The sequence below is a fragment of the Acanthochromis polyacanthus genome, chromosome 5 (assembly GCF_021347895.1).
Source record: "Acanthochromis polyacanthus isolate Apoly-LR-REF ecotype Palm Island chromosome 5, KAUST_Apoly_ChrSc, whole genome shotgun sequence".
In the NCBI taxonomy this organism is placed as follows: domain Eukaryota; kingdom Metazoa; phylum Chordata; class Actinopteri; family Pomacentridae; genus Acanthochromis; species Acanthochromis polyacanthus.
In genome coordinates this window covers 4,094,514-4,109,757 of record NC_067117.1, presented here as the reverse complement: position 1 = coordinate 4,109,757, position 15,244 = coordinate 4,094,514, and the positions used below count along the sequence as shown (strand labels likewise).

At 41.2% G+C, this 15,244-nt stretch overlaps 1 protein-coding gene and 1 non-coding gene across 2 annotated transcripts in view; one reads left to right on the top strand and one right to left on the bottom strand.

Moving 5' to 3' along the window:
• Window positions 1-4,689, bottom strand: part of tafa3a (TAFA chemokine like family member 3a) — a 123,794-nt gene extending 119,105 nt beyond the window's left edge. The window contains exon 1 of the mRNA XM_051947943.1: window positions 4,667-4,689. Within this exon, the coding sequence (XP_051803903.1) occupies window positions 4,667-4,674 (8 nt within the window). The 5' untranslated portion in view covers window positions 4,675-4,689. The remainder of the gene's footprint in view (window positions 1-4,666) is intronic.
• On the top strand, window positions 322-393 carry trnag-ucc (transfer RNA glycine (anticodon UCC)). Its single transcript has one exon. It is a non-coding gene; the product is annotated as a tRNA-Gly (tRNA).
• Window positions 4,690-15,244: the final 10,555 nt, after the last annotated feature.

The following is a 15,244-nucleotide window of genomic DNA, read 5'->3' as shown; positions in this document are numbered from 1 at the left end:
GATGAGTGTATGTATTTATTTTTTCCTAAGTTGTGACTCCCTGGCCTTGTTGTTTGTGTTATGCATGTTTAACTGTGTTTGTAATTTAAAAAAAAGAAAAAGTTTTAAAAGAATCAACTGTTTCTAGCTAAAATAATCATTTACCACATTAAGAATGCATAGACTATTTCCAATTCATTTAATGTCATCTTCATTTTTAAAAAAATTAATTGATTTTTGAATGGCAGTGTTCACTAAAGACTATCATAAAAAGCAAAAATAAATCTGTCTGCTTTACTAGATAGGGATGAATTTTGAAGTCAAAACCCTCAGAGAGCACCAGCATTGGTGGTATAGTGGTTAGCATAGCTGCCTTCCAAGCAGCTGACCTGGGTTTGATTCCCAGCCAATGCAAGTGTTTCCCCAGTGAGGGATCAGTGAAGTTTTTCTTCCCTTTCTCAGGCACAGCTTCACTGTAATGTAATGGGATTACTTTCTAGCCATACTTCTCATGTCTTCAGTGTAATCAAAAACACATCATTCTTGTCTCACATCAGTATTATTTTTTTAATGCTTATTGCAATGAAGTTGATTGCTGAATGTGGCCTACAGATGGAGCAGTGGCCACCTAGAAACGCACTAATGAGCCCATCTGACGTCTGCCTGACATGCTCAGCTCACACTCCAACACGCTCCCCGTTTCCTCTCACACTCCACCGTGCTTCATCTGTTAGCCTCATTAAAATGTAACTGATAAATCCAAGTGCATGAGAATAATTAAGAATGAAATGCTCCGTATGTATTTATAGTGCGAGTACATTGTGCCCGGAACCGAGTGATAGGGGAGACGTGTTTGAATGGATGAAAGGGAAGCGTGAACTGCAGCTACCCTTGAGCTAATTCTGTCACGGTGGAGAGGAAACACAAGTGCCCAGATCCCTGTCTCTCATTCTCATCTCGATCACGGTTCAGACGCTCGCTTCTGCACGATATATTGAATGACAGTCAGAAAAACAGGAGCCTGCTTTGAAGAGTTTAGTTCTTCCATCGTTGTGCTCACACGACGGCGAAACCAAACCAGCCTCCGAGTTTAGGTCACCAAATCCAGCCCATTTCCAATTACTCGAATGATGAGGGGCAAAAAAAAAAAAGACTGAAATCATGGAAACAAATCAGGAAATTGTTCAACTTTCAATAAACACAAAGACAAAAAAAACCCTCGACCTGCTCTCCTCCATGTGAGTGATCTTTGACATTAATTGCCAATTTTATTGAGTCCGATTTGTTTAATTATAATCACAACAGGGTTGCCATTCTCCTGCTATCTCAACAAAGACATAACAAGCGTAGAAAATAACAGGCCCATTTTTAAACCCTGTAATTGCAATTTTCCACCCAAATTGCAGTCTAATGATTACAGGCACGAGCTGGAGCTTGACAGCAACACCAGGAAAAGAGAGAGAGAGAGAGAGAGAGAGAGAGAAAGACACATTACTAAGGACTCTCAGGCACCACAAGAGACGGAGAGAGAGAAAAAATCTGCCCACAAAAAAAAAAAAGAGAGAGCTTTCTTACTCCCCGAGGAAGCAAGGTTTAGAAGTGGGGCTTCTGAAAATCTGCAATTCCCCAACCTTTTCACTTGGCTGACGGTTAAGGGCTTGGAGAATTGAGTTCTTTGCTGCTGTGCTGGAGAAGGGGTTGATGGGAATTCAGCACAGTGGCACAATATTGAGAGTGAAAGCTGCCAAATACAGACTACCTCAAGGAAAGAAGGCAGGGGTGGGGGGGCTGAAGGAGGAGAGAGAAAGAGGAGAGTCGGTGGAAAAGTCTGATGGCCAACAAAGCTGAAAACCACCTCCATGGAAGAGGAAATTTGTCTGCTGAGGCTCTTCTCAAATCTGATCGTCGTCAGTGTACACAACGTTTGGAAGAGTCAGCAGGACAAACTCCCAGGCAGCGACTCCTCCGCTGTATGAAGAATACACTCGGCGGCAATTGGGCTCAGAGCTCTCAATTGGACACTTCAGGTGCGCGTCTGTTGTTTCTAATGCACTATATAAATAACAGTGGCTTAGAAAACGCAGGTTTGCTTACGAACGTCATCCCTGTTCAACAAGTAGTCTGGGAACCCGGTTGGATCCGTTTCAAAAGATGAAGGAATCCCTTTGAAAGTGTCACACTGCGAGTCTACACACAGTAAGGCTTGTTTACATCAGTCTAACAGGATGAATCTTAGAGGTTAAAAGACAAACAACACGGTCGGAAATTTAAAGAGCCACACTTTCTCCACACATTTCTGCTTAAATAAAACAAGGCGCCGCAGTTTGAGTTTAGTTTTCACAACAACATAATCTAGACCTGGTACTACTATCGGCCCGCATCGTAAGGCTTTAAGGCCTGCAGTTGGATGCCTGGACATTCATCTCAGAGGAGTTGCGGCAAAAAAAGTGACTCAACATCTTGCTTTGTTGATTTCCTGTGGTTTAATCTTTCACCTTGTAGCAATGATGGAAAGACGCCCTGGACAGGTCCCTAGTCTGTCACAGGGCTACATACACAGACAAACAGTCACACCTACAGGCAATTTAGAATAATCAGTCAAGCTCAGCGTATTTTTGGACAGTGGGAGAAGCCGCAGAACTCAGAGAAAACCCACGCATGCACAGGGAGAACACCAAACTCCAAGCAGAAAGATCCAGGGAAAAGCTGAGATGCAAACTGGGGATCTTCTCGCTGCAAAGCAAAAGTGCTAACCACTACAACACTGCACTGGAAAAAATGCCCCTCTCAAAACAAGAAAAATAAACTTATTTTAAGGAACTTTTACCTTGAAGTAAGTGAAAAGATTTGCCAATAGAAGGGAAAAATGGTTTGGTAAGATTTCTTGAAATAAGATATATATTTAGAATACTGAGATCTCAAAATTAGCTGGGAAACCTTGTTTTAAGCTTTATTTTACCAGGATTGTCAAGCTTAGGTGTCTTAAAATAAGCCAGACATGCTAAAAAAAAATGCAGTTCTTTACTCAGAAAATTGATTTTTGCTTCCACGTAGCCTCCTAACTTGAGCTGCATTAAACTTATTTTGAGTTTTCTTGTAAAATAAAACTCAAAACAAGGTAATTTCAAGATTGTTTGACTTAAGATATTTAAGATGTATTGTCTTTTAACAAGTCCCTCCATCTTATTGAAATGTCTCTTGTTAAGACACTTTATCTTAAAACAAGTGGGATGAGACATTTTGGCTAAAAATAAGACGAACAGACTTGGTAAGATTTGGAGTTTTTGCAGTGTGCGCACCATCAGAACAATTCCTTTAAACCAGATGACCTTTACATGATCATTTGTACTCCAACCATGTGCACTAACTGAACAATGACATCACAACACACACTCTTATTAGAAGATACAGAAGTCTGTACCCACATGCACGATGGGCCCACACACATCATTCACACAAACGGAAAACACCCACTTTTACAAACACTTCCAAACTTCAGCTGTGACACACACACACACACACACGCACACGCACACGCACACGCACTTTTCCTCTCACACACCCACAGCCAAACACACACGCAGCAAATCAGCATGAATAAATAAGAGATGGAGTTGAGCTTCACAGCCTAATCTCTCAGGGAAAAACAGCTCGCCGCATCGGCAAGGATCGGCCTGGGCGACTGACTGGGACACTGCTGGCTTCCAGAAAACCAATTTGTTAGTTTATTGTCTTGGTGTTTAGTCTGTGGTTACAGTTCATTTCAGCCAGCCCATCCTGGCCACGCTCCTTTAAATGGCATCTATAAAACATGGGATGTGCTCTCCTCATGTCCTCCTCCTCCTCCTTCTCTGTACATGACGGAGCTGCACACTAGCGTCACAATGCTGCATTTCGTTTGCTATGGTGGGGCTTTGAATTTCCCTTCAAGCACCCGATGGATTCACCCCAGCAGCTCGAGCTGGCGCTTTGAGAGGTGGAACAAACTGTGCTTTCTAAACACATTAGTCTATGAACACCGCATCTTGAGGTGCTGAAACCGGGTGTAATCATGTAGATAGACGGCTGACTTTTTATTGTTCCGCTAAACCAGATCTGCAGGGCTGGTGGTGAATACAGAGTTTCTGAAATGATGCAATGCCCCGGATTTTATGGTTAACTCATGGTGCTGCTGTGCTGTGTTCACGGTCACACTGGGCTGTCATACGGACATGCATCCTAAATAAAAAGACATGCCTGGAAAGCTCACACTATAGGAAAAGCAGAAATGTCAGCTTTACATGGAGACGCTGGGAAGCACTGCAGCGTAATCCGGCAATCTGAAATGTAGACCCACACAGCACCATGCATACATGTATAAAGTGTGCAAACTACCAGTGCATGTACTGTTTTGTCTCATGCCTGCAAACACAATCCACACTCTTATATTATGCCCTATTGATCTGACAGAGTGAGCAGGAAGCTGGCAGAGAACACAAATACTGCCTGGGGTGGCTCCTTAAAACTAGAGACAAGCCTCTTATCCACAGTGTTCTCTTCCTCTGGAAATCACCTGGTGGCTCATGCATATCAAGTACTCTCTCCAAGCCTCAGTCTGTGCTCTGCCGTCTTCAGGCGCTGCCGTTTGCGGCTATGTCTGTGTGATGGTGGCTTTAAAAATTAAAAAAAGCAAGCTAATCTGCCTTACCTCTGCATGCCGGTTATTTTGCAGAGCTGCAGTGTGTTTGGTTTCATCCAAACGGCACGAGCACAGCCGGTTTTGTTTCACGATTTAGTCTTAGGGAACATGTGTGCTAAATGTCATGGTGGCACAACTTAGGTCTGCAGCTCCTTAACTAATTCCCACTTTTAATGAAAACCACTGCAGAGTGAGTAAATCTTTTCCTCAAGTTTCCAGTGTTGCTGTCGAGTACAGCGGAACTGTCACAGGGATCCCATCTCTAGTAATCCCAGGGTGGCCTTTGCTCTGCCTGTCAGCAATACCAACCAATAACCCTGCACAATAAAACCCTCCAGAACAACAGCGGGCCGCAGGCAGCTTCAAGGGCTACTGACGGCGATCTATAAAACAATATAATGGGTTGCCTGTCAGTGAGTGTGAAAGGGAAGATCTACACCTCCTCTGACTCTCTGAGGGGACTTCAATTAATCACAGCAGAATTGTATCACCTCGCAATATGAGTGTAAGGTTATTAACATCCCTGTATTCTGCAGGATGAAATGCGATGATAGCACTAATTGAGGGGAAGAAAGAAAAAAAAAACAGCTGACCGCACAACACTTGTCAAGGGGATGAAGGGCAGATGAAAGAGCGAGGTGAGCGAGGAGATAGACTGAGGCAGAAAAAAAAGAACAGGAAGAGAGGGAGAGAGACAAATTGGGAGGGGGAGAGCTAGTGGAAAGGAGAGGGGTTGGAGGAAAAAAATGAAGAAATATTCACAGTGGTGTGTAAGCATAATCATAAATATCTACAGTCTGTGTGTGCAGAGCGGCTGACAGCAAACACAAGAACCAGTTTTCATTAGGGACTCCTTCCGCGCCTTCACGGCACAATACAACAAGATAACAGCATTGTACTTTTTCCTTAAGTCACAAACAAGCTGCTTAGAGCTGGAGCTGATTTTTTTGGCTTTTGGAGTTGAGGGGAAGCACACATGCTGCAATTTCAGCTCACGGGTTTGACTTGGCAGTAGAGGGGAGCCATGGGGTTACCTTTGTTAAAGTAGAAGGGATGGAGATGCAGAGATAAAGAAAAACAACTAAACACAAGTCTAAATGACATGCAATCTACTGCAGATAGATAGATATCTCTGCATCCATCTTTAATTTTTCCCCAATATCTGTTTTAATTCTACCTTTTTCCATCTTGTATTTGCACATAAACCAGTCCTTTTCATGCCTTTGTGCACCAAGTGGGCTGATCTCTCAGAGGGGAAACTTTGGTCCAATTTCAGCAGTCAGTCAGTGTTTCGTGCTGCTGCACTGATCGGATTTTTCTCTGAATCCAGGCGGTATGAAGTTGCACATTTGCGAGCCTGCAGCTACACCTGTACGCCACCTCAGGTCATTAGTTTCCAGTAGCCTGCTGCTGCTGCTGTCTCACCACTTAACAACTAGCCATCACTGGGGAAACAATCCATCATTTATTAGATAAGATCAGGAGGTTAATCGTGGGTTTTTCGCGGCCACACGTGAGCCGTTGCTTTGTTTGTTTGTTTGAATTCTCAAAATGAACTGTCTGCGTTCCGGTTGTAATAATCCTCCAATTATACACACAAATTAGCAAAATAGAAAATGAAAACCTACCTGTCGTTGATCTGTCAGATAATCCCGGGAAACGTCCCTTTCATTTATTCTCCATTATCAACCAAAAAAACAGAGAGATCTTCTTTAGGGAAATGCCATTTCCTTGTCGCTTCAGGGCGCCTTGGACAACACATTACCTAATTTATAAAATAAAATAGAACAAGTATAATGTCAGAGCTCCCCAGACGCGCAATCCCTGAGTGGAGGAAAGTCTAAACTGGGGGCTGCTGGCTACTTGCAGGCGGTGAAAGTCTATAAAAGTTGCTGGTCCTCCGGCTCTGACTCACAACTTCCCATCCGCCGGAGCGCGTCGGCAGCCGGACAGCAGGACGCACGGTCACTCATAGTTTCTGCATCCAAGCATCGTGTGGCTGCTGCTGCTTTTTTTTCTTTTCTTTATTTTTTTTTTTAACAATCCGCCTTCCACATTACTGGCTGGCTTTCTTCGTGCAGTTAGAGAAATGGATTTGCGAGGTAGAGGGATGAGAAGAGAGCAGCAGGATCCCTCCAGTGTGGCTGAGTGGATCCCGACAGAGGAGGTGTTTTAGCGCCACCCAGCGGTGACGGAGGACAGCAGGTGAGCTTTTATCTAAACCAGCTTCACCTGCTGAGACCTGGATGATTGTGGCCTCTTCAGTGAGGTGACAGAAGCCCCACATCTCCTCCCTGTGGTTTCCAGCATCATTTGTACCTGGGTCAGTCCAGAATTGGAGGACATTGTACGTCAAATTTCAGATGATCCATGTACAAAATACTAAAACATGCAGTTGTTGTGTGTGTTACTTGTCCTGACACCAAATCTAAAAAAGAATGTTTGAAAATATTTTTAAAATTACCAAATAAATCTGAAGTTCCAACTAAAATACCATTTTTCTCTTGTCCCACCTCGCTGATGACCAAACTGAATCTCAAATAAAACAGTTGAAATTAAATTTAAATCTCCTGTTCTTAGTGTTATTTTTTTCACTGATGTCCCTTGTCTTTTTTTTAATCAACATAATATGTTAAATGATAATTATCATGCATGGAACATGTCCCACAACAATCCTGTTAGCTTAACCTTTACAGCTGATAGAAGAAAAAGAAAGCAGTGAATCACATGAAACACTGGAATAACATCATCAAACAGTTTTTAGAGCAAAGTTATGTCCTCTCTTCCATTATTCATATTTTCATGGCATTGCCAGCCTTGATTGAACATCTCACTTTACCTCATGCAAGCCTGTTATGCACATTATCAGGATAAGACTATTTGGTTTTTTTTTTGCTTTTTTCTTGACTTTTTTGAATCAGTCAGTTTGTCCTCTTGGTCAGCAGTAACAGCTAGCTAAATGTCTAGCTTCTACTGCCGAGAGAAAGCTAACATTAGCATGGATTAGCAGTAGGGTTAGCAAACAACAAATAAAATATGGAATAAAAATGCTACCACTGATGTGTAAGCTGAGCCAATCAAGCCTTTGATAGTTTATCACCTATTGTAGATGAATATTGAGCAGAAAACTGTAAAAGAGAAGGTTTGTTTTTCTAAAATTTCGAAGCCCAAATGTCCTCCAATCCTGGAACGACCCACCTCTTTTTGTGGGTCGATTCGTGGATTTAATGTGATGTTTTGTCAATATTCAGCTCAAATATTAAATAAACCCAAGAGGCCACTTCATGATGTGCCACGATTTTTGGAGGAAGTGCTTTGAGCTATTTTTGGGTACGTGGGTGGGCGTAGGACAAAGGGACTGTGTCAAAATTATTTGGCTGTGGAGGAAGGCAGAACATCTCAACGAATTAACTAGATTTTTTTTAAATATATCAAGAGTTATTACTATTTTACTTTGAGATGCCACCTGTTTCAAGCCACCGCACTACTGTTTAACCAACTTTTACCTATACATACACATCTTTATATTGATGTCTACAGCTGTTAGATTCATATATTTAATGTGTTCATGTCCTGCGTGTCTCTATACCATATAGAATGCATTTTACTGTCCTTTCTGGTTTGATTTCAACATGTGGAGTAAGACTGGTGGAACAGTTTGAATGTGGAGTTGATGCAATGTCCAAACATACACCAGTTTAAAATAGAGCATAAAAACATGATTTTTACATGATACAAGGATGAATAGGGGGCTTGACCCATGCCAGGTGTTTACAGGAGTCAATGTTTATCTTCTTACTTATTTAATTGGTAACTATGAATTACTCGTTGTGTTTTCTTTACTACAGCATATGTGCAGGTGCATGTGTGTATGACTATATGTGTAAATGTGAATACGTATGTTTTTTCTTCACTGTTTTCCATCAGTAAGTTTGTGATCTTGGTCAGCGCTAACAGCTAGCTAAACATCTAGCGTCTGCTGCTGAGAAAAAGCTAACATTAGCATGGATTAGCAACCCTGCTATTGGGATTAGAGTGGGGTTAGCAAACAACACATAAAACAAGGAATGAAAATGATGTAGATACATATATGTATAATGTTAACTATTTTTTAACTTGGTACTTGTCTTGACATATTCAAAATAAACATCACAATCAATCAATCAATCAATCAATCCATCGATGCTAAATAAAAAAAGCTGTCATGGCACTTAGCCCTCTTTTGATCACACTAGCCAATATAAAAATATCACAATATTTTGATGGTCAAACTACAACATGAACACAATTATGTGTAATAGTAACTGCTATCTATACAAATCCTGTGAAATATTATGTTTGATCTGCAGCACCTGAATACTTTGTCTACTTCCCTTCTGATAGTATTTCTACTGCTTCAGTCTTCAGATAATAATAATACTCATTTGACACCGTTATTGGTTTATTCTCCCTGAACACATTCTTTCACTTTTATTTTTAATTTTTCTCATCTAATCAATCAATCTCAAAATCACACAGTAAATGCTGGTAATGTACATTAAAAAGCAAGTCCAACTCCAAAATTAACAATATTTAGTTTGTCTGTGTCATCTAAATGGACACAGAAGTGTTTCTGAACTCCGTCTGTGTCTTCCAAAGCTGCCAGTGAAACACTGCTTAAAAATGAATACAGTTACAGAGCATCATGGTCTAAAATAATTGAAATCCGATGTTTTCTTGTCACTTCACCTGAATTCCTCTTTTTGCTCTCATCAAAAATGCAACCGCTGGAGGCGTTTGTCTCATTTTTAAACAAAAAGCTGAAAAAAAAAACCCACACAAAAAACAGATAAATAATTCAAAAGTATCCATCAAAGCCACCAAATGTGAGTGGATGAGGAGAAGGTGACACCTCAGAGATGAGTGGATTCACCTCTGTGGCGCATATGAACGCCATCTTTTCTTTTTTGAACCCACGTAATCTCCGTTTTCCATACCAGAATAGGAGTAAATAGAATCACAGGGTTATAGGAATAGACAAGGATCTAGACTGCTGTCTCATCGGCAGAAATAAAAAATTACAAAACCCTTCCCCTCATCCAGACCACCCACACACAGTTTTCATGATCTCCCTTACCCCCAAAGAGCTTCCATAATAGAAGAGGAATCAGGCTCCTGACCACTCACTGAGTTTATGATAGCATGTTTCTGTCTCTGACATTCAACTTCCACTCTCCTCAAGCATTACTGTCCAGTCTACAAAGGCTTCCCCCCTGTAATTGCATTATCATCTCTCCATTTCTCAAGCAGTCTCTTTTGTCTGCCCCCCCCCCTCCATCCAAAAGGCAGGGACGGGTGGAATAATCAATACCAACCTTTGAAACAGCCTGTAGAGAAGGGAGGCAAGCATTTGGATTTGGATTTGATTGATTCTGGACCGCCCTCAGAGAGCGTTATCATCATAAAGTCAAAGCCATCTACCTCATAGAAAGCCCACACATGAAAACACGCACATGCAGACAGAATCAAAAGGGCAGAGCGCACAAAGCCCTGCGGACTAAATACAAAAAAAAAAGAAAAAAATGTCAGCCCGTTATCAAAATTCAAAGCAGATATGAAGACCGGAGCGGCTTCACATCCTGCCACATAGGTGACGATGAATAGAGAAGCTGTTATTTTGATTCTGTTTGCGTCATTTTTTATATTATATGATCCACAAAGTCATCAGATTTCCCTCTTCCTCTGCCATGTCTGTTGCACACACCCAGAGAGGAGATGACCTCATTAATCTTTGGTGCATTGTATAGACCTATCCTGTCAAAGCCCTGACACTGTGGTTTGTGACACAGCTCTGCTCATTAAATCATGTGACAGGATGAGGTCAGCCGTGAGGTGAGGTGTCTCAAGCTGTGTGAGAGCAGATAAAGGCAGCAGTGTGAGCCTCCGTTAGGGAGCTCCACAGCAAACGTACTGTAGGTGGCAGCTGAGGTGACTCATAAGGTAATCCTGGCTAGTGAGCCGGCTTCACAATCTAATAAAAGTCCCGGGTTTTGGCTCTTTGAGGTCACACCACGGGGACAAACACACATCCACTGCGTTTGAGGCGTCATGCGATCTGGCACCTCGCAGAAGAAACTTCACCGCCTTTTCCGGCCTTGTTGCTGGAGGTGGCATCGTGCATAACACTCATGGCTTGTCATCCTGTGATTACTTTCACTTCACCCGGGGAACAAGAGTTGCGGGGGCTTCGTGGTTCCACATTGATTGTGGCGGCTCGGCTTAAAATAACAGCAACCTGCAGGGAGCAGAGGAGCACTCTGCCTGAACTCTGAAGTGTGTTTGAAGACAGCGAGACGTCCACTAGAAAATTGCGAAAGGAAAAATAGGAGGCATTCCGGGTCTCAGGAATGGGAGCCCTCCATCAATAATGCAGAGGAAGCAGCGGTTAATGCCCCCTTTAATTCAACAGGTCTGCAGACACCGGCACAGTTATTCTTCCTCGGCTGCAGATGCTCGATGAGAGGCCGCTACATCAGGCTTTATGGCTTTGTGTGCGGTTGCGCTGCCAGGTCTTTCCCCCGACCTCAATCCCGATCGCACAGCCATTAATGGGTTTTCATCAGGGGCCCCTACTAATGGAGTTTCCAGCCTCTCAGATACCAGTAGGGAGCCGCAACACACAGAAAGAAATAATGCCCACATAAAAATCAAAATATACGAGCTCAATTTAGTGTGAACAGTGAGAGTAGAGCTTTTCTAAACAAAAACAGGGCAGCGTGAGCACAGCAGATGGTGCACGGTGAACATTCCCACATATTTAAGCTGTCTTGCAGGTCATGCGTTTAAGCAGCAAAAAGACATCAGTTATATTTTAATCAGGGATTCTTTTGTTATTCGCAAAGAGAATTTTCAAAGCATGGGAAAATAAACGCAGACTTTAGTTTTCTGGCTGTGTGAGATGGCCATAACACACACTGATGCAATTAAACATTTTCAGTGGTGGGAGATTCCGGTTCTTTACTTAATTAAAAGCTTCAATCACCAATGAGAAAAGGCCTTACATTCAAAATCCTACATACTGTTTTAAAAAGGATAATTTTCTGGAATTTCTGAACTGTTGAAATACAAGAAAATATCAGTGAAGTTATTTTTTAATTGTGGATTTTCCTGTGTTTAAATACCTGTGAATCACCGTAAAATATCCACTTTTTTTAAGAAAACCATTTTTTGACATACAAATGGAACTAGTTCACAAATTTATTGCAATTTTCAGAATTCTTTTTTTACTTAATAGATGAAAGTGTTCAATCTATCTGTCTATCTACATAATAAAGGGTTGAAATAGCAGTTCTGCTGAAGATTCTTAGTTTATTTTTGTAAAATATTGGCTCTTATGATTTTTAGGGGGATTTTCTTATTTCGATTAGCACAGTGGAATCACTGCCAAATACTTCTAGACAAACTGTCACAAGCCAGAAAGCATGGGAAACAAATTTATATGTATTTAATAATAATTAATAGTTACTGTTCCATGATCTGTGCTGCTGTCATGTGTGAAATAATAGTCAAAAAAGTAAGAAGTATCTAAATGTTGAGTAAAAAGCTGGATTTTAACCGTCTATCCTTCCATTAGTTGTAGCAGTTTTACCCTGTAAACGGCTGGAGCTTTTCCCAGAAGGCATCGGGGTGAGAGGAGGGGTGCAATGGAAGTAAGTTCACCTGTCAAGTTATGCAGTAAAGGAGAAGAAATGCAACTGAAGATCAGCCACAAGACTAGCGTAGGAAAGAAAGAAAGAAAGATTTGATCAAAGTATTCCATTGCAGTAGTTTGCAGTAGATCTGACACCAGTGCATTCATTTTTCATTTTGCATCGTCACACAATGAAATATGAACCCGGGGTGACTTATTTTTCCCTTGTCTTGTTTTCTGTCCTGACAATCTGCATATCAAATGTGTTCTCTCAACAGAGATTTTCTCACCTGGGACCAAAGTCTGTGCCATCACCTCTCTCTCACACACACACACACACCCATCATCTCAGCGTTTCCCCCGCTTTCAGAGCCGTCTGCCTCAGCAGCCTCTGTCAGAGAAGTAGTGGGTCATTCATCAGGAGAGAGATTAAATCTTCATCCACTGCTGCTGGATGCTGGGAGTACTTTGTCTTTGGGAGAGGAAATAAAAGTAAAGGAGAAATCCATCCTCTGAAGCAAAGGACATCATTTAATTTCCTTTTATCACATGCCAGCATGTTGTGCTGTGGACGGTTTGAAGCACAGCAGCTGCCATTGCAAACACAAGCCACATGCAGGTGATGAACAGTACGCGTGTTAATGTACAGACTCACTTATAACATGTAGGACGCACGGTTTCATCTGTTTAAGATGCCAACAAACAGAATGAATGAAAGATTCCTAACAGCCTCATCTGCTGCATCATTTTCTTGACTTTTCAAGATGCTTTCCATCTGGCAGCGCTTTGGTTCCATCTAGTGGAGAAAAGATAACAGTGCAACCATCTAAAAAATACACAACCTCATCACAGCGTTCACATTTTCTGTGCTTTCTTTAGTTTACTTCTCTTAACATTGTTTAAAGCTGGCAAATCTACAAAATTAGACTAATTTAAAAAGTACTGGTAGCATTCAGGTCATTTACTTTACTAAAACAAATGCGTGCAAACACTGTGAGAATATTCAATAGCAAGTTAGAAACTTTCGTTCACAATTTAGCAAAGTAAAGGTTGCAAAATACTGTTATACTACTCCAAAAAGCAGAACTACTCATTGTGGAGAATGGTTGGTTTTCATGTTGTGGTTTTAACGCTGGAAGATCATTCCTGATGCATGAAGACGTTTTAATGTTGTTAAAGTGGGTAGTTCATTTTAAATTCTCTCTGTAATGCTGTTTGATCCGTCATATTGCATCATATTTTAGGTTATTTCTGTTTTCAGTTTATAGTCGCAATCCGCAAGTAACTTCAGCTATAAAATAAATACAATGCAATCAAATGTACAATAAAATGTCCAAAAAAACCCATTATAGTACCTGAGTAAATGCAGGCCAGTAAGTAATAAATGCAGATGACACGCAACTATAATGTACACTGCACTGAGAAAACACGGAGCGCTGCAGAAAAATGCACATGTGGTGAGAAAGAATAAAGTTTGTGGCGCTTATTTCAACACAAAGTTACAAAGTGATGTTTTCTGAGCAAAACGGTGACGAAGACAACAGATCTGCTTTAGCAGTAAATGGGTCGATGGATGTTTTGCTCACCTCGGGACACAGATTTGCAACAGCAACAGCAATCAGTACTGCAGCATTTAAATCTAACAGCCTCAGTCCTTGAGCATTATCAGCTGAAAGATGGACTGTGACCTCAGATAAAAACAACACAGGCTACTCCTCACGTAGCATTGCTGCTGCTCTTCCACCAAAACGGGACCAAAACAAGAACTGTGGCCCAATGCCAGACTCCAGCTCCTTTGCACTTTGATTTCTTTCTAATTTAATGCACTTTTAAAGACACCTTGATTTGGAGCTTTGCCAGTCACATGTGAGATAATATTTAGAACAACTTTTGGGTTGCCAGGTTAAGTAAAGTGTGCTGTTTCTTCTGTATCTTTCTAGATCTTTAGGTCATCAGGTGGCCCGATAAACTCAGCCCAGTATCCAGCCAACCTCGATGGAAAGTTTGACCTGTGGCCCACTTGGAAAGGAGCTGCACAGAATCTGTTTAGTTAAGATTTATGATTAAAGGTTTGCTGGATTATTTCTCTGCCAAGGAGGTGGAGTTATGTGACGATGGGCCTATGTATGTATGTCTGTCTGTCTGTCTGTCTGTCTGTCTGTCTGCAACATTACTGAAAAACAAGCTAATGGATTTAGAAATTTCACTGTAGGTCAGAAATGACAAAAGGAAAAACTGATTAGATGAGATTTTAGATGCAGCTTAAAGTCTGGATCCATGGATTTGTTAAAGATTTCTGTATCATTGCAAGTTAGTTGCACGGTGTCACTGTAACCATGACAACAAGTGAATGCTACATCAGCTGATTGTGATCCTACTACAAATTCGACGCTGCAGATTTATATTGGAACTTATCCATCTGAAATGATACAAGGAACAACTGATTAAGTTGTGGGGGTGTTTCTGAGTCCCATCAGTTCCGGCTACATATTTAGGTGAGGCGATTTCGTATCCGTACTTAACATACACATCCATAACACACGCCTGTGCTCTGGACCAAGTCATTTTGTTTGTGGGTACATCTGTATTAAATGGACACGTTTTGCCGTGATTTCTGCCACAATTTTTTTCAAGATTTCAGCCGTTGTTGTAAAAAGGCTCAATATTAACTGAACGTCTTAATATTAATAACAAAGGATACATTTTGCTGTTTCCAGATTAGAAAGTTAAAAAAATGGAATGGGTTTTCAATACAGAAATCTATTTTGTTTATTTACTACTTCTTCTGAAATTGTTCTGTAATATTGTTTTATATTCTAAAATCTAAGGTTTTGTGTGTTTCTGTGGTTTTAACACTGTGTTTTTATGTATATTCTTACACTGCCCTTATACCCCTGTCTTTTGAGCTGCTCTAAGGG